Source organism: Mytilus trossulus, chromosome 9, assembly GCF_036588685.1.
Source record: "Mytilus trossulus isolate FHL-02 chromosome 9, PNRI_Mtr1.1.1.hap1, whole genome shotgun sequence".
In the NCBI taxonomy this organism is placed as follows: Eukaryota; Metazoa; Mollusca; class Bivalvia; order Mytilida; family Mytilidae; genus Mytilus; species Mytilus trossulus.
Window position 1 is genome coordinate 73,583,291 of NC_086381.1, and position 18,916 is coordinate 73,602,206.

An 18,916-nucleotide genomic window follows, 5' to 3' on the forward strand; every position below is an offset into this window, starting at 1 on the left:
ATGAGGTCAAGGTGAATTTCGACTATTGTCTGATCGGGTAAAGTCCGAGAAACTCGAAAAAAGTAAATAAACAAGATGGAGGAAAATATATCGTTCTTTATATTTCTTTCGCCAAATTCTTTCGCAAATGACGAATTTTTATCGCCACAATTATTATTTTTTCGCAAATTGCGAAAATGGCGACCGCCAGCGGAAACCCTTTTAGTAGTTACACACTTTCTTTGACATGTAATACCAATATTGTTATCTGCTTTTCCATGATTTTGATAATCAAATGTAGCTAAAATGCTATATGAGTAAGGGCTTCCTTCGAGAAGTAGATGGCTACATTTCCAAGGTTCAAAAATGTTCGTTGCTTAATTTTTTAACCTTTTCTTGATATTCCGTCATTAGAAGTGTAAATAAAAATAAAACTGTACATTGTTCATAGACTATATTTACAATTTCATTGCTACTTATCTGGTTTATTTATAATATAAAATATCACAGTTTTATCAACACTAAATTTCTAGACTTGTATGTAAACATACAAATAACATCTTCTTCCGAAATTCTGTACTTTAGACTTACAATTGTTTGATCTACTTAAAAATATTAAAAAATAAAGTAAATAGTCTTTACACTCTGAGAAATAAAGCAAAAGTACAGAAAAATGAATAACTGTATAATAACTTAAAACAATAAGCACTACATATATCAGTAGTATACACAACATAAAACTTTATACTAATAAAATACGAAAATAGTTAACCGATTCACTAATGACTTTTTGATTATGACCTTTTTATGACAGACATGAACCTGTAAAAAAAGGGAGGAGATACCAGGGGGGCATTCAGATTCTTAGATTGAAAATAAACTGACGTGGCTTAAACAGAAAAATCAAACAGACACATAATAATACACAAGACATAACTTGTAACTTAGATATTATCATTGATAAATGTCAGACAAAAAACATATTGATGGATACAAGTTAACATCTATGTACTTTCAAATAATATTTTAAAATACAGCAGCAGTTTTTAAACATCGATTCACTAAATTATGTGATTCCTGCATTTTGAATGAAAACTTTTAATTACAATCACATATATAGGTAAATCAAAACTGACTCCAAAAAAACGTTGTCTGTATTTGTCCAGTGGTTCTAAGGAAACATACGAAAAGGAAGTTTAATAAAAGACATAATGCAATGTAATCAATAAACAAAAAAATAACAAATGATTCAGTAATTAACAGTATTCATGATCATTGTTAAGGAATGCAAAACATATTTTTACTTCAATATAATATTTGTTCACATTAAATTGTACAATTCAGCATTACACAGAAAGACTGCCCTCTCTAAAATTTGTTGTACCAATGAGAGCATTAATAAGTACACTGTGTCCTTCCCTACTATCTTTTATGGCTTGAAGAAGAACCTCTTTAATCTTATCCTCATTACTGCGATCTAATCTGCATCCTTTACCACCATAACCAACAGAAACGGTTTCATAATTCAAGTACTGTAAATAGAGAAAAAAAAACACCATCTTGAATTGCGTTTTTTTTTTAAATATATGTAAAGTTTGAATTCATTAGAACACATTTAAACTTTGTATCTGCTTTTTGTCTTACGTCCATTAATATAAACAAATGTTACTTATTATGCTTCAATCATTAAGAATGTTGAAAAAGGAATTTTACTAAATTAAATTTCAATAAATCATTCAATCCCTACATCTAAACTATTCAAACGATTTTAAATTTTTGATATACATATGTTGCATGATGTTGTGCAAAAATTCTATTGACCAAACCATTAAAAAATAACTATGTTAAAAAAGACTTCACTCAAATACTTTTATATTCATTTGAAGCAACAATAGAAAATGTAGTGTCAATGTAAATATATAACCACTGTATCTTTGATTTTAAGATTCCATGCGAATAATGCAAAAAAATATGTTGTGATAAAGAGCTACTTCATATGTTAGGTTTAATATAATATTTTACTTGAAAGTCACCGTATATAAACCAAACACAGCTTTACAGAATAAATGATTTCAGTACCATTTCAATGACTTTGTGATGACATTGCCTTTCTTTTTCAATTTATATATCATAAGTATTTTTTAATATCTTTTTTTACTTACATCAAGTTTACATGCAACACTACTTCCAAACATTGGTAACTGTTCTCTTTCTATCTGTGTCCAGGCTGCATCATTGCCAACTAAAGCTATTACTGGTATCTAGATAAAATAAAACATCATATGGTTAGACTGACTTTTTTTAGATCCGATAATATCCTGCTCAGTGGCAGTCCTGATGTTTAACTTAAAGTTCAGTGAGTATAATTAATCTTGTTTTGTCTTCATACAATATTCTGACACTGAGACTAATTACCTGTAGTAAAGTTGACGATATATTAAGTATACTTGACATGCTCCTAAGTATATCAGTTAAAAGCTTCTTTTTGTAGTTTTGTTGAAGTGGAAACATTGTTTTAACAACGTACAAAAGTTTCATTAATAACAAAAAATATGCACAATGATAAGGCTTTGACAGTCCAAAAAGAAGTAGATGAAGACATATAGCTGGAGTAAACTAATAAAACATCTTTCTAGATATAGATTTGACTTTGAGTTTTCCTGTTTGAATGATTTTACACTTATCATTTTTGGAGCCCCCTTAACAGCTTGCTGTTCAGTGCGAAAAAAGCTCCATGCTGAAGGCCGTAATTTGACTGGTAATGGTTAACTCTGAGAAACTGTGAGTTTTCTCATTGATACTGATACAACATTTCTTATATCTATTTGAATAGTCGATTTAATAGTAAAATATAATAGTTTTAATAGTTGAACATGTTGAATACAATAGCTTAATATACATATGAATATGCCCGACTCTACAACCTGTCTCGACTTGAATCTTTGCATTGCACTAGGTTGTGTTTTTCTCGACACTTAATTGATTAAATGTTGTATGTGAACTGGTTAATATGTTAGTATAAAATAAATATTTTTTTTTTATTAATTGTTATTGACCATTGACTATATCTGCCAGTAACTGCTATGCCTCTCACATCTGTACTTGTGCATGGATATAACAAACAGAATGTGTTTTATAATTTCTAATATCTAATCAAAGAGCTGAATAGCTCTGAAGGGAAAGACAGCCCTTGTTTCTATTTAATTTATTTTTTTGGAAAGGGGGGGGTCTCTTTTGATAGTCTTCATATAAAGAATGAAAAAGAGAACAGCTAGAACATGTAGAAAGGTTGACAATATTGAAATCAATTGTTGTTAATGTAATTTCATTTCCTTAGTTTAGGATTCAATTTGGACCAATGGAAGAGATCTGCATCTTCTAAACCTAAACATTAGATTAAAGTTGATAGTAAAATTATCTAAAATTGAACTGAATTCTGTCATTTCACAACAACTGCAATATTTTTGTAATCTTAATTGTGTACCACTGAACTGCAGGCTAGGGCCATTTTCCATTTTTTGTGACAGTACTCTTGGATTTTAAAGTTTTTTCTTAAGAAAGTGTGGACTGAAAAATCTATTCAGTTTTAAATTTTCATTGATAAAGTTCCCAGTTACAACTCTCAACACAGGGAAACGGTTACTAATAAAAAAACAATATGATTGATGTAAACTGTGTGAAGCTTGTTTCCAAATCCTTAATTTGAAATATTTGTAAATTTCATGAATAAATAGGTTTAAACTACAAAATGTATCATTCTAATTTTTTGTTTTTGTTTTTACCATTACAATGATTAATATATATGTTGGTACACAAAAATTAATAGTTTTAATGGAAGACTACTAATCCAATGAAATGTCTAATTTTGAGTGTTTAAATACATTAACTTTTATTTTAGTGGATAATTACTCATCAATTGAGGTGCTCCTGAATTGTAGGAAGATTCTCAAAACAGAATTTTTACAGAAAAAAATTAATAAAATCGTTTCTCTCTCCTATCTCATGTAACCCCACGATCTTTGTTTACTTTGAAAGTTGATGACCTACAAATTAAAGTATTGCATGTTGATGTTTGAATCATCTACAGCAAACATTATTATGTTTAAATTTAACAAATACCAATTTGTATTTAGTGCACCATCTCTGAGAATGATACAAATAACCAGTGAAGGATATCCCTGCTTCTGCGTAATGTTGCATTCCAAGAATGACGTCAATATAAAATACAATGTAGGTTGGATATATTTAGAATATCTTGTCATACTGATTTTTCCGGATTGTAAAAGAAACATAAATAGTGTAAAGTAGAGCTCAAGATACGATAATTTCGTGAGAAACAGAAGGGAAATGTGTAAAAAAGTGTTTAAAGTCGAACTATTCATTTCTGGGTCTCCTTTTCTTCAATCTAAGTAAAATATGTTGGGGGGTTTTCCACACTATAAAAACAAAATGAATGATGTGAGGGAATGTCACTCTGGTCAACCCCATAGGGGATTGACGGCTTGAAGCCGTCTTCCCCCCAAAATATACTATCCCACATTGGAATTAATGGGGGTTTCTTATGGGCATGTATGAGTACTCTGCCATGTCCAATCTGGGAATTTAATGTGAATGTCATACAGTTGAGAGGTTTAGCTAGCTTTGAAATCATGTTTAATCAACCGTTTTCTATATAAGAAAATGTCTGTACCAAGTCAGGAATATGACAGTTGTTTTCTATTTGTTTCATTTTTTTAGCTTTTGATTTTATCATTTTGATTTTTTGTTAGATGTACTTCTTAGTATTGATCTGATAAGTAACGCCCTTTTCATCTGATTTTAATATTTACTGTTCTGTTATTCTATTGCACTACTGTCCCCTTTTAACAGGGGTCGCACCTTCAAACTACTTTAACACTGCCAAATGCTGTTTGTGCCTGTTCCAAGTCAGGAGTATGTTAAAACAGTGGTTGTTGTATGTTGCTGTAAATTGTATTTTTTTTCATTCATTATTTGTACATAAATCAGGTTGTTATTTTTTTCAAATGAATTGTTTTATATTTGTCATAACAGGGCCTTTTATAGCTGACTTAAATGTTTTACTCATTGCTGTTGACGGCTGTAGAGTGACCTATAGTTGCTAATTTCTGTGAAGTTGGGTATCTGGTGTAGAAATGTCTCATTGGCAATCATACCACATATCCTTATTTTTATAAGGTATATTTCCTTCTGATATATAAATTGTTATACAAATAGTTCGATCTATTGCCACTGTCAAGGGGTTGTTATTCGTATGTTTTCTTTTCTGATACTTTTGTCACTGGCGAGACAAATCTTACAATTACATTGCATAAAAAACTGAAAATCATATAAAAGAATACTCAAGGTTGAGCAAGAAGAACCACATCCAAAATCAACGGTGATCTCAGCTGGCTCAGAAAGGTAGCAGGTTTCTTAACATATTGCACCTGTTCACAGAAAAAAGCAGATTGCTCCACATATTATTCACAGAAAATGGGAAATCATTGTTTTACCTTGTGTCTGGTAAATGTGTCAAACTCAGCAATACTGTATCCTAGCGACCCATCACCATAGATTATCCATACATCACAGTCTGGCCGACATAACTTAGCTCCTAAAGCAAATCCTCCTCCTACTCCAAGTGTTCCAAAAGCTCCTGGATCTAGCCAATGTAATGGGGATCTAGGTCTACAAACAAAATAATCTAGTCTTACCAATGTAATGGGGATCTAGGTCTACAGAAAAAATAATTCAGTCAAACCAAAGTGATTTACAACAATATTAATCCAGTCAAGCAAATGTGATGAGGCTTCAGATTTTTAATCAGCTCCAGTCAAAGTGATTGTCTACTACAATAATAATCAGCCCTGCCCATGTGATGGGGTGTAGGTCTTCAACAACAATTAATAATAATGATGTACCGTATTAAATTGTAATTATTAGGGCCCCACCTTTAGGGGGGTCGCCCTATAGTGATCAGTCCGTCCGTCTGTCTGTCTGTCCGTCCTAAACACTTTAACTTTGTGTCCGCTCGATATCTAGAGAACCATTATGATTTCATACTTTATATTTTACATGTTTATTAACCACCACCAGAGGGCGTGTCATGATGTATGTACAACTTCCTAGGTCAAAGGTCAAGGTAAAAAAACTTTGGTTTCAGTTGACAACCCTGTGTCCTGTGGTGAAGATGGGTCCGCTCTATATCTTTAGAACCTTTATGATTTCAAAGTTTATACGTGACATCCATTTTAACCAACACCAGAGGGTGTGTCATGATGTATGTACAACTTCCTAGGTCAAAGGTCAAGGTCAAAAACTTTGGTTCAGTTGACAACCCCGTGTTCTGTGGTGAAGATGGTGTCCGCTCTATATCTTAAGAACCGTTATGATTTCAAAGTTTATACTTGACATCCATTTTAACCAACACCAGACGGTGTGTTATGATGTATGTACAACTTCCTAGGTCAAAGGTCAAGGTCAAAAACTTTGGTTTCAGTTGACAACCCTGTGTGCTGTGGTGAAGATTGTGTCCGCTCCAAATCTAGATAACCGTTATGATTTTATACTTAATACTTAACATGTTTATTTACCAAACCAGAGGGCATGTCATGATGTATGAACAACCTCCAAGGTCAAAGGTAAAGGTCAAGAGCTTTGGTTTCAGTTGACAACCCCGTGTCCCGTGGTAAAGATAGCGTCCGCTCCATATCTAGATAACCGTTATGATTTCAAAGTTTATACTTGACATCCATTTTAACCACCACCAGAGGGCGTGTCATGATGTTTGTACAATTTCCTAGGTCAAAGGTCAAGGTCAAAACAACTTTGGTTTCAGTTGACAACTCCGTGTCCTGTGGTGAAGATCATGTCCGCTCTATATCTTGAGAACCGTTATGATTTCAAATATTATACTTGATATCCATTTTAACCAACACCAGAGGGTGTGTCATGATGTATGTACAACTTCAAAGGTCTGTCTGTCTGTTGGTCTGTCCATCGCTAACAAATTTGATCCACACTATATTTTGAGAGGACAGCTGTTAATATTTCATACTTTATACCTGACAAACATTTTCAACTTTACATATATATTAACCAACACCAGAGAATGTGTCATAATGTATGCATCCTAGGTCAAAGGTCAATCCGTCGGTCTGTCCATCCGTTCGTTGTTCTTGACAAATTGTGTCTGCTCTACCTCTTGAGAACCGTTGATTTTCATACTTTATACTTGACCGTCTGTCTGTCGGTTTGTACATGACACTATTTTTTTTTGGTGGGTCATAATATATTGAAGGCATAATTCTAAAAATATGTGACAAATATCAATTGGGCAGCACCTTTTAACAAATTGTTCAAACATCAATCCATATATCCAGAAGTCTCCTGAGAGTAGTCAACAATGAGTTCACATTATGCAGTCATATCACTATTATACTATGAAAGTAAGTTGAGAATATTTATCAGTTTTAACTTAAAATCTTAGAATAGAATCACACATGAGGCTATGTAATAACTTCAAATAATGCTTCATATCAGATTATCCATACAACTTATTTACCCCACGTTATTGACAGCGGGGCCCGCAGAGATGGCTCCCATCTCAATGGTATCTAGTTCATTTTCTATTATTGGTTTAACTGTTGAAATTTTCTTATGGTAACCATGGAAACAAAAGTTTCCTCCTATGTAAGAATATATGTTGCTATAAACAGAAAGTATTCAAAATCTCCCCTTACCTTAGTATGTAGGCTGCTGTGGAAACAAAATCTCCTCCGTCTGCCACCATAACTGTGTTATCTGACATAACTTCCTCTGCCTCCATTAACACTTTCAAAGGATTAAGGTGTTTCTCAGTTTTCTCTTTAGACTTTTCCCTTAAAAAAATAAAAAATAAAACATCAATATACACATGTGATATTCAATAAATTAAACAATCCTAACTTTGAATAATGTTCTTTTTAAATATACAAATGATCTTTTTTGTACTGATTAAACTTTACTTTATTAAATCAGCCATTTCTTAACAAAAAGATTATTTGTCATATAAGTCTACTAGAACACACCCTTGATTCTGTTATTGAATTAAAGTATATAATTAAATTTAAGCCTTGTTTTAGTATTGGTATTGTCACCTGATAAAGTCTTGCCGATTATTAGGTGCACAGTATTCTCTGCCTAAATTTTTTTATGTTTGAATCCGTTGACCTGGAACTTTATTACTCAATTATTGGTAATATTAATTACTTGGGAAACAAAAGGGCCTGGAATGGAGTATTTTTTATCTAACAGAATTTTCCTATATTAGTTATAAATAAAGTTGAATTCTTTGATTGATTTGCTGTTTAACATCATGCCCTTTAACAAATTGAAAACTGTACCTATACACCTTATTTTAAGTCCAGAGTTTTAGTTTTCGTAATGTCATCTTAGAAAGTCTTATTGATAAAAATACAACAATATTCAACAATCTGACAATGATTGAATTTAGTAGTGTCAACCCTGTGATTATGAGCCATGAATATAGCAAAATCCTAAATACATCTGTGGGTGGTGCGCATGTCAGATGTGGAACGTAAAGATAAGGTAATAGGTAAAAGGAGAATGTAGTATTGGTATCGGTATTGGATTCGCCCCAGAACTTTTTAATTATCGGCAATATTAATTATGTGGTAAAACAAAAGGTTCTGCAGTGGTGTAATTTTGATCAACACCATTGCCCTATATTAGCTATATATAAAGCTGAATTCTTTGATTTGTCCTTTTTACCCCATGACGGCTGACAAATTGGACCTAGTTATTAGAGTATTATAGATCTGTAGAAAACACAACAAAATAGAGGATTCAATAACATGATCAGACCTGCTGTTTAAATAACATTATTTACAGTGGATCTCTTAAAACACATCTTATTTGATTGGTTAATTATGCATTGAATGCACATTATTAAATGCAAAATAATTTAAATCATTTTGTAATTGTGCCATGGTAAATGTTTGTTTATATATTTGTTTGTTTATAGTGATTAAGATATTAAACAACTAACCATTGATATAATGTTGATAGTCCGAAATATAAAGCTTTACTATAACTATCATATAATCTTGCCTGATCCAAGAAAATGAGGCCAAGGTCATATAAACCAAACAAGCAATACATGTACAGCTTCCTATCCTTCCATATAACAAATTTATTTGACCTACTGTTTATAGTTTAGGAATATTAGACCAAAATACCAAAACTCAACTGTCTGTTATGTTTACAAATAAAACAGAAGTTAATTTTTTTTATCATAATTTTTTCATTCACAAACTATTTTTCAAAAGTATACAGGATCACAACTGTTCTTTCTGAAACATAATGTTTGTTTTGTTTATTTTGTTGCACACCTGGGCATAAGCGTTGATCTTTTAAATGGAGTCAACCGAATCAAAGTAGGCCTAGCAGAATAATTGCATATAGTATATAAGACAAAAGACCAAAACAAAACAAAATTTCTTTGACCACTGAAATATGAAATGTAGGTCAAGGTCAGTGACACCTGCTAGTTGTACACCTTACAACCATTGCATGGTACACTAAATATAGTATACATATTGCTAATAGTATATGAAAAAACAGACCAAAAAACAAAAACTTATCTATAGCCACTGCACCATGAAAACAAGGTCCAGATAAAAAAAAATTATAAATAGGAACATTCTGTAAAATTTGCTGACATGCAGACTTTTTCCTTTTATAACAAGAAACTAGATTAGATGAAGCAACTTTCAATAATATTTGTCAAATTTGTAAATCATTCATACTTATATACAGTTTTTATATTTAATACTGAAAAACATATTATTTTAAACATTCATTTGTTTACCTTTATTTGCACTTGTACAGGTAAACACTAACCAAAGGGCACAAACAAACCCAACAATTTAAAAGAAAACCAGATGCTCTGCAGGGCCGAGCTTTGTACGACTGCAGAGGTCGACCCCTGAACAGTTGGGGCAAGTATGGACACAACATTTAAGCTTGATACAGCTCTGAATTTGGATTATGATTAAATAGCTGACACAACATAGGTTTCAGACACAGAATGAATGTGGTCTAAGAACTTAGACTAAAAACTGAAATTTTTTAAATTGAACATACACCTATTATGGTCAAATATTCAAAATATTACATGGTTAGATTCAGCATATTGAAGAACCCCATATATTCAATTTTTATTGAAATCAAACAATGTTTAATTTGAGACCAACATGAAAGCTGGGCCCATTATCAAAAAATCTAAGTACATGTTTAGATTCAGCATATCAAAGAACCCCAAGACATCAAGACACGGTCATCAATCGTAGTTTTTATTTTATCAATAACAAGAATGTGTCCATAGTACACGGATGCCCCACTCGCACTATCATTTTCTGTGTTCAGTGGACCGTGAAAATTGGGGTCAGAACTTTAATTTGGAGTTAAAATTAGAAAAATCATGTCATAGGGAACATGTGTACTGAGTTTCAAGTTGATGTAACTTTAACTTCATCAAAAACTACCTTGACCAAAAACTTTAACCTGAACTTCGCACTATCATTTTCTATGTTCAGTGGACCATGTAATTGGGGTCAAAACTATAATTTGGCATTAAAATTAGAAAGATTATATCATGGAGAACATGTGTACTAAGTTTCAAATTGATTGGACTTCAACTTCATCAAAAACTACCTCGACCAAAAACTTTAACCTGAAGCGGGATGAACGGACTATAGAGGGACGCACAGACGGACGGACGAACGAACGGAGGCACAGACCAGAAAACATAATGCCCCTCTACTATCAAAGGTGGGGCATAAAAATTATGATCTTTTAATAGTAATTGTTCATTACGAAATATACAACAGACTTCGTTCTGGGTCTGTCAATTTTTGATGTTTGGCCACATTTTAAAATAATTGAGGTTTGCCAAAGCCAGAGTGCCTTAAAGAAAGATTGGGTCTAAATGTGGGTACTTTTTGTTTGTTTGTTTTGGGGTTTTTTGGGGAGGGGGTATATAAATGAACTATTTAATAATAAATTCAGTAAAAGAAGTTGTCTTTGTTCTTATTGGTCATAAGTTACTTGACATTTGGTCTAGTAATGATTAAAAGATATTACTATACTAAAATGACCAAAAAAATTAATTTAACAAATCAACCCCTTCACCCTTTTCCTAATTAAGTTAGTGTAAATTGGATTATATATACCAAGTCGAACTATTTTCCTGGCAATCCTATTTCAGCTGTTTATTTTAAATGTCTATAAATATCCAGATAGGGTTGTCTGTTATTTAGGTGTTCCCCAGAATTTTTCCCGCCAAAATTCAACATGTGACATGTTTGTCAACAAAGAAAACATGTGGTCAAGGAATTCATTTAATTTCTGGATTACACTTATTTTAATAATTGAGTTTGGATTTATATGCATTCCATTTAAGGTACAGTCAAGCATTTGTATTTTTTTTTAAAGTTGGCAAACAACTTTACTTTCATTTGACAAAATCTGGATAATGAATTATTTGTTCATTGTATGTAACCTTGTTTAACCATGCAATAAACTTTTATTAAAGCACTAAGCTGTCAATAGTTATCAGGCAACAAAAATATTGATCCATGCATGAAAAAACATTTTGACATTGACTTCCCTTTGGTTTCTTTTCAAAACAATGTCATTTATTAAACCAGGTTTATTCCACCATTTTTAAAATCAAAAATGGTCTGTACCAAGTCAGAAATATGACAGTTGTTATCTATTCCTTTGATGTGTTTGACCTTTTGATTTTTCAATTTAAAAATAAGGGAATGTATTTTTCATAATTGATTAACATTTCATTAAGCAATGAACAATTTATAATACTAAAATAATGAGGTCCAGTTTGTCAGCCGTCATGGGGTGAAAACCTCAAATCAAAGAATTCAATTTTATATATAGCCAATATAGGACAATGGTCTTGATAAAAAATTACACCACTCCAGACCATTTGGTTTTTCACATAATTCAAACAGGTTCAAACAGAAAGATTTTGAAAGCATAGAAAACTGTGCATTCTATATTTTGTCTCTTTCATTTTAAGCCATGGCGCTGTCAGTTTATTTTAGATTCATGAGTTTGACTGTCCCTTTGGTATCTTTCGTCCCTCTTTTATAATCGTCATGACTTTATAAGATGACAATCCCAATTCTAAAATAAGGCTTAGGCATAGTAATATACTTTAATTCAGTCAAGGACCCGTGATATCATGGATGTGTTCTAGTAATACATTAAAACAACAATGCCATACAGTTTACAAGTTAATTGAAATACTTTAATAACAACTAGAAATGAAGTCAAGGCTAAAAAAAATAATGTTTCCCATCCAACATATCAACATAAAAAAATGTTTTTGAAATATTACGAAGACATAATTAGGAACAGACCTTGATATGAGGTATGAGGAATACATTGCTCCCTAAAAAGTGAGACACAATTAAAGCTAGATATATAGCAAGGCGCGTCATTTATTGAAGACATTGATTGATATCTTTATGTTGTTGTTTTTTATAAGCTGCAAGGTTACTGTATCATTGATGTAAATCCCTTATTTCATTACAAAAAATCAAGACAAAAATCAAACTGTTAATTTTCATCATTGCCAATATGGAGTCAATTTTCATTCATTTTATTTATATTACCTATTAACGTTTTCTTTGTCATTATCTTTGTCCTTTAGTTTTTGGATCCATTCTTGGTCACATTTAAATCCCTTCAGTCCATCAGCTAATTCTGTAATAAAGCTGGCTACATCCCCTTCTATAGCTATAGTTGGCTTCCAGAACATATCAGAATTCTAAAAATAAACCACCTCTTTCAATATAAGGCTTCCAGAACATATCCAGAATTCTAAAAATAAACCACCTCTTAGCAATAGTAGGCTTCCAGAACATATCAGAATTCTAAAAATAAACCACCTCATAGCAATAGTAGGCTTCCAGAACATATCAGAATTCTAAAAATAAACCACCTCATAGCAATAGAAGGCTTCCAGAACATATCAGAATTCTAAAAAATAAACCACTTCATAGCAACAGAAGGCTTCCAAAACATATCAGAATTCTAAAAATAAAGCACCTCATAGCAATAGTTGGCTTCCAGAACATATCCAGAATTCTAAAAAATAAACCACATTATAGCAATAGTAGGCTGCCAGAACATATCAGAATTCTAAAAATAAACCACCTCATAGCAATAGAAGGCTTCCAGAACATATCAGAATTCTAAAAAATAAACCACCTTATAGCAATAGTAGGCTGCCAGAACATATCAGAATTCTAAAAATTAACCACCTCTTAGCAATAGTAGGCTTCCAGAACATATCAGAATTCTAAAAATTAACCACCTCTTAGCAATAGTAGGCTTCCAGAACATATCAGAATTCTAAAAATAAACCACCTGATAGCAATAGTAGGCTTCCAGAACATATCAGAATTCTAAAAATTAACCACCTCTTAGCAATAGTAGGCTTCCAGAACATATCAGAATTCTAAAAATAAACCACCTCATAGCAATAGAAGGCTTCCAGAACATATCAGAATTCTAAAAATAAACCACCTCTTAGCTCTGTAGAAAACCATATTTAAACATTCTGCTAGATTCTCTTCTCAAGACTAAAATAAAGTTCTTTGAAACAAGTTTTAGTCTTCAGAATTGAAATTCCTCATACACTTTAGAAGATATCACTTTTTAAATGAAGGCATCAGTAGTATATCACTGTTGAATAGTCATAAGTTGATTAAGGGAAAACAAAGTAGTATTCCAAACTAAAACCCAGAGCAACATCTACTTCAACGGGAAATGAACAAAACAACAGACGAGTTGAACTGCAACTTACTATTTGAAAACAAATGTCATATTCCCGAATAGATACAGGACATTTTAAGAAAAAGTTGAATCTGTTTTTGTTTTTTTTTGATAAGCCAAACCTCCCACTTAAATGGTAGTGTTAAAAACTCTACTATTATGACAACATTACATGACAGGAAAACAGAACAAATATTTCCAAGAACACCCAGGATAACGAAATACATATATAAATAACATAAAAGTTAAATACTACATGTTAACTGCAGTATAAAAACAGACACCTCCCATGAATTAACGTTCTGTATCGTTCTCAAGATTATTAATTAGTATTATGTTTGACATCCAAGCTGTCAAGTAAAGCCATTTAATTTCACATGATCTATGATTTACAGGTAACAACAACCCTCACCATTGACAAAAAAAGTGTAATTAATGTTGACTTGTCATTCAAGGTTGAAATATACAAAAGCTGGAGATTATATACTCCCATTTTTATATCATTACCAAAATATAGATTTTGGTCATGGAGTCTATTTCTTAACTACAATGTTCATGATGTTAGAGAGTGTCCTTTGTCTGATAAACACATAGACTAGGTTGAGCAACACATGTTCTTTAAGCCTCTAGTTCTACATCTCGTAGCTTATGCCCATTTAACAGCGTAGCATTTTTAATATCATATATATTTCACCAATCATCTATTTTAAAATTTTGTGTAATAGTAAACATGAAAGCATGACTTACTTTGAGTAATTGATTTTTGTTTCTATTTACAGCTATTATTTTTGATTTTCTACTAAAGGTTCTTCCATAGCTCAGTCTGAAATCAGCAACTGCACCTAAAAGATTTAAAACCAGATTTTACATCTTCATAGATACAATTATTATGATTTATCCGTGTATAATTTTGATATTACAAATGGCATCATTTTTTTTCAAGGTTGATGTTTTTCTGAAATTATTCAGCATTTTAAAACAGTATAATACTTTAAATTGAATTATTTATTACTTATTTTTATCAACTTTGTATTTATGTTGTATAATAGATCAAATTTATTCGTTGTTTGTGTGTTTATTTGTATCACTACACTTTTTGATTGAGTTAAGCCATCCAATCAATATTTTATTATGTGTTTGTCTATGTTGTGATGTACTACTATTGTTGCAGATAACGGCGAAGGTTTCGTATCATTATAAGGTTTAATCCTGCTGCAATTGTTTGCACTTGTCCTTTGTCAGGAATATGATGTTCAGTATTTGTTGTTTGTTTATGTGGTTCATAAGTGTGTCATGTTTTTCGTTTTTTATATAGATTAGACGGTTAGTTTTCTCGTTTAGATGGTTTAACATTAGAATTTTTTGGGGGCCCTTTATAGCTTGCTGTTAGGTGTGAGCCAAGGCTATGTGTTGAAGACTGTACCTTGACATATAATGGTTTACCTTAATAAATTGAAACTTGCATTGAGAGTTGTCTCATTGGCACTCATACCACATCTTCTTATATCTATTAAGTGTATTACATTTTAATGCTATGTATTAATGAATCAGAGATATCTTTAATTGTATAACATTGTTATCCTCTGTATTAATGAAACAAAGATGATATATTTAAGTGTATTAAGTTAAAATCATCACTTCGTACATTTTACGGATGCCATCAAGAGTTGGTTGACCGTTCTGGAAGACCTGTTTATGATATCGATTATGTTCTATATGTCAAAACCCCAATCCTTTTCCCTTTTCCATTTTCAAGAATGTGACCTACCAGATCAAAATAGTAAGGGGCTTTGTTAATAAGCAACAAGACGGATGGCACATACTTGCATACCCTTCCAGAGCACATGAGATCCCCCTTTGTTTTTGGTGGAGTTTGTGTTGCTGTGGTACCCCTATTTGTGATATTTGTACCTGTTGTGTCTGTTTGTTTTGTTCACACATTGTTGTCAATATAATGGAATTTGATTTGACTGTCATAGATACAAGTAACAGGTTTAGCTTCCTTAAAACCAGGTTTAATCCATCATTTTCCAGTTCAGAAAATGTCTGTACCAAGTCGGGAATATGACAGTTGTTATCTGTTCGTTTGATGTGTTTGGGCTTTTGTTTTTGATTAGATTAGGGACTTTCCATTTTGAATTTTCCTCAGAGTTCAGTATTTTTTTGTGATCTTACTTTTTATATAGTTATGCAATGTATAAATGAAACAAGAATGACAGCTATATATGTATTACATTGGTATGTTAAGTTTTTATGAATCTGAGATGATATTATAAGTGTAATAATTTGTTAGGCTATATATTAGTGCAACAGAGATGACAGCTATATATAGATTCTTACATTGATACCAGTGGATTATCGGATTTATCCAATCGAGATGGTTAAATTATCAATTTTAAAGTTCGAGCCGCCTCGGCGAGTACTTTAAAATTTATAATTTAACTATCGAGATTGGATAAATCCGATAATCCACGAGTAACTATGTAAGAATCAGTTTCTCTAATGATTAAAAAGACATTTTCTTTTTTTGTTTACCGAAAATCCCCTTCGAGTGCCTTTCACATTGCACGAAGTTGTCAATTTCATTAACACCTGTTATCATATTTTGGTTCATCCAGTCAGCCAAAAAGGTCATGACCCTTAAAATCATCCAATGATCTTCTGAGATCACCAGCAACCACACGTTGATTAAATTTTTTTATACAATGGGTTCGAAAAGGGATAAATTTCCATAGAATTAGAGAAATATGTATTACATTGGTATGTTAAGTATTTATAGATCTGAGTTGATATTATAAGTGTAATAGTTTGTTAGGCTTTATATTAGTGAAACAGACATGACAGCTATATATGTATTACATTGGTATGTTAAGTATTCATGAATCTGAGATGATATTATAAGTGTATAATTTGTTAGGCTTTATATTAGTGAAACAGAGATGATAACTATATATGTATTACATTGGTATGTTAAGTATTCATGAATCTGAGATGATATTATAAGTGTAATAATTTGTTAGGCTTTATATTAGTGAAACAGAGATGACAGCTATATATGTATTACATTGGTATGTTAAGTATTCATGAATCTGAGATGATATTATAAGTGTAATAATTTGTTAGGCTTTATATTAATGAAACAGACATGACAGCTATATATGTATTACATTGGTATGTTAAGTATTCATGAATCTGAGATGATATTATAAGTGTAATAATTTGTTAGGCTTTATATTAGTGAAACAGAGATGATAACTATAAGTGTATATTGATTTGAGTAGTTATTTGTTACATTGGTTTTTTTTAACATAAATTGTACAGAGAATGAAGTTATGAAAGTGGTATACTGAATAAAGTTTAGTGTGGGTAGAATGAATACACAGAAGGCTTCAGTAATAATCAGTAATTGCTTAATCGTATTAGAGAAGATTTATTTTAACTAACCTGCCAATATTACTACATCAGCCTCCTTCAGAGCTTCTCCTCTCTTTTGTCTGGGTTGTATTGGACTGTACTGACCTAGAAGTCCCCTAGCCATACCTCCAAGGAAACAAGGAATCCCAATTTTCTATAACAAGGTAAACAAATGAATTTAGATAAAGATAAGATTTGTGATTGCTTTTTACCTTTCGTAGTATATCCATTCATATGGAACCCATATATTCATAAAGATGAATAACAAAATAAGAATTTAATTGATTTGGACCTATTTATAGATTTCCCCATGCCATATCTCCATTCAAGTAGACTTATAGATGAGATTTATTGTTAAACATATACTGTAAGATATCAAGTTTTTTCTCATGCCTATGAGTAGATATAGGAAGATTTGGTATGAGTGCTTATTAAATCAAATCTGTGTTGATTGCAATATGTTGAATATATGTTGTAGTGGATGTTAAAGGTGTTTAGATTATTTTCTATGACTGAATTTAATTTATCTACACACTGGCTCTTTGCTCATTTCAATGGTCATTGGTAACTTTACAAATATCTATTCTAAATAAGGAAGGAGATCCCACTATAAAGTTTGACATGTCCTGTACTTCAGTAATCATGGTAATAGCAAGCATATGGCAATACAATATTGTTTAATTGCTTACTTCTGCAAGCACAGGGGAAGAGGTACCTTGACTTCCTACAAGATATCTGAGACCTCTTTGGTTAAGATACTAGTTCTATTAAATATATTTACCTCAAAAGAATTCCTTAATTATTCTGCAAGCACAGGAGAAGAGGTACCTTGACTTCCTACAAGATATCAGAGACCTCTTTGACCTAGATATTATTACCTCTAAAGATTTCCTTAATTGTTCTGCTTGAACAGAAGGAAATGTAGCTTGACCATGTTGACTTCCTACATGATATCAGCGGCCTCTTTGGTTAGATATCAGTTCTATTACATATAATGACATCTTAGAATTTCTTTAATTGTTCTGCAGGCACAGGAAGAAATGAACCTTGACTTCCTACCAGTTATCAGAGGCCTTTTTGGTTAAGATACTAGTTCTATTAAATATATTTACCTCTTAAGAATTCCTTAATTATTCTGTAGGCACAGGAGAAGAGGTACCTTGACTTCCTACATGATATCAGAGACCTCTTTGGTTAAATTACTAGTTCTATTAAATATATTTACCTGTAAAGAATTCCTTAATTGTTCTGCAAGCACAGGAGAAGAGGTACCTTTACTTCCTACAAGATATCAGAGACCTCTTTGGCCTAGATATTATTACCTCTAAAGATTTCCTTAATTGTTCTGCTTGAACAAAAGGAAATGTAGCTTGACTTCCTACATGATATCAGCGGCCTCTTTGGTTAGATATCAGTTCTATTACATATAATGACATCTTAGAATTTCTTTAATTGTTCTGCAGGCACAGGAAGAAATGAACCTTGACTTCCTACATTTTATTAGAGGCCTTTTTGGTTAAGATACTAGTTCTATTAAATATATTTACCTCTAAAGAATTCCTTAATTATTCTGTAGTCACAGGAGAAGAGGTACCTTGACTTCCTACATGATATCAGAGACCTCTTTGGTTACGATACTAGTTCTATTAAATATATTTAC

The 18,916-nt window shown here is 31.8% G+C and overlaps 1 protein-coding gene across 1 annotated transcript in view; it reads right to left on the reverse strand.

Annotated features, from left to right (window-relative positions):
- Nucleotides 1-416: 416 nt before the first annotated feature.
- The window catches only part of LOC134683388 (2-hydroxyacyl-CoA lyase 2-like), a 31,665-nt gene continuing 13,165 nt past the window's right edge, over nt 417-18,916 (reverse strand). Inside the window, exons 5-11 of the mRNA XM_063542670.1 lie at nt 17,287-17,410; nt 14,590-14,684; nt 12,678-12,832; nt 7,722-7,859; nt 5,493-5,667; nt 2,142-2,240; nt 417-1,511 (exon numbers count right to left, since the gene is read on the reverse strand). Of these exons, the coding sequence (XP_063398740.1) occupies nt 1,326-1,511; nt 2,142-2,240; nt 5,493-5,667; nt 7,722-7,859; nt 12,678-12,832; nt 14,590-14,684; nt 17,287-17,410 (972 nt within the window). The 3' untranslated portion in view covers nt 417-1,325. The remainder of the gene's footprint in view (nt 1,512-2,141; nt 2,241-5,492; nt 5,668-7,721; nt 7,860-12,677; nt 12,833-14,589; nt 14,685-17,286; nt 17,411-18,916) is intronic.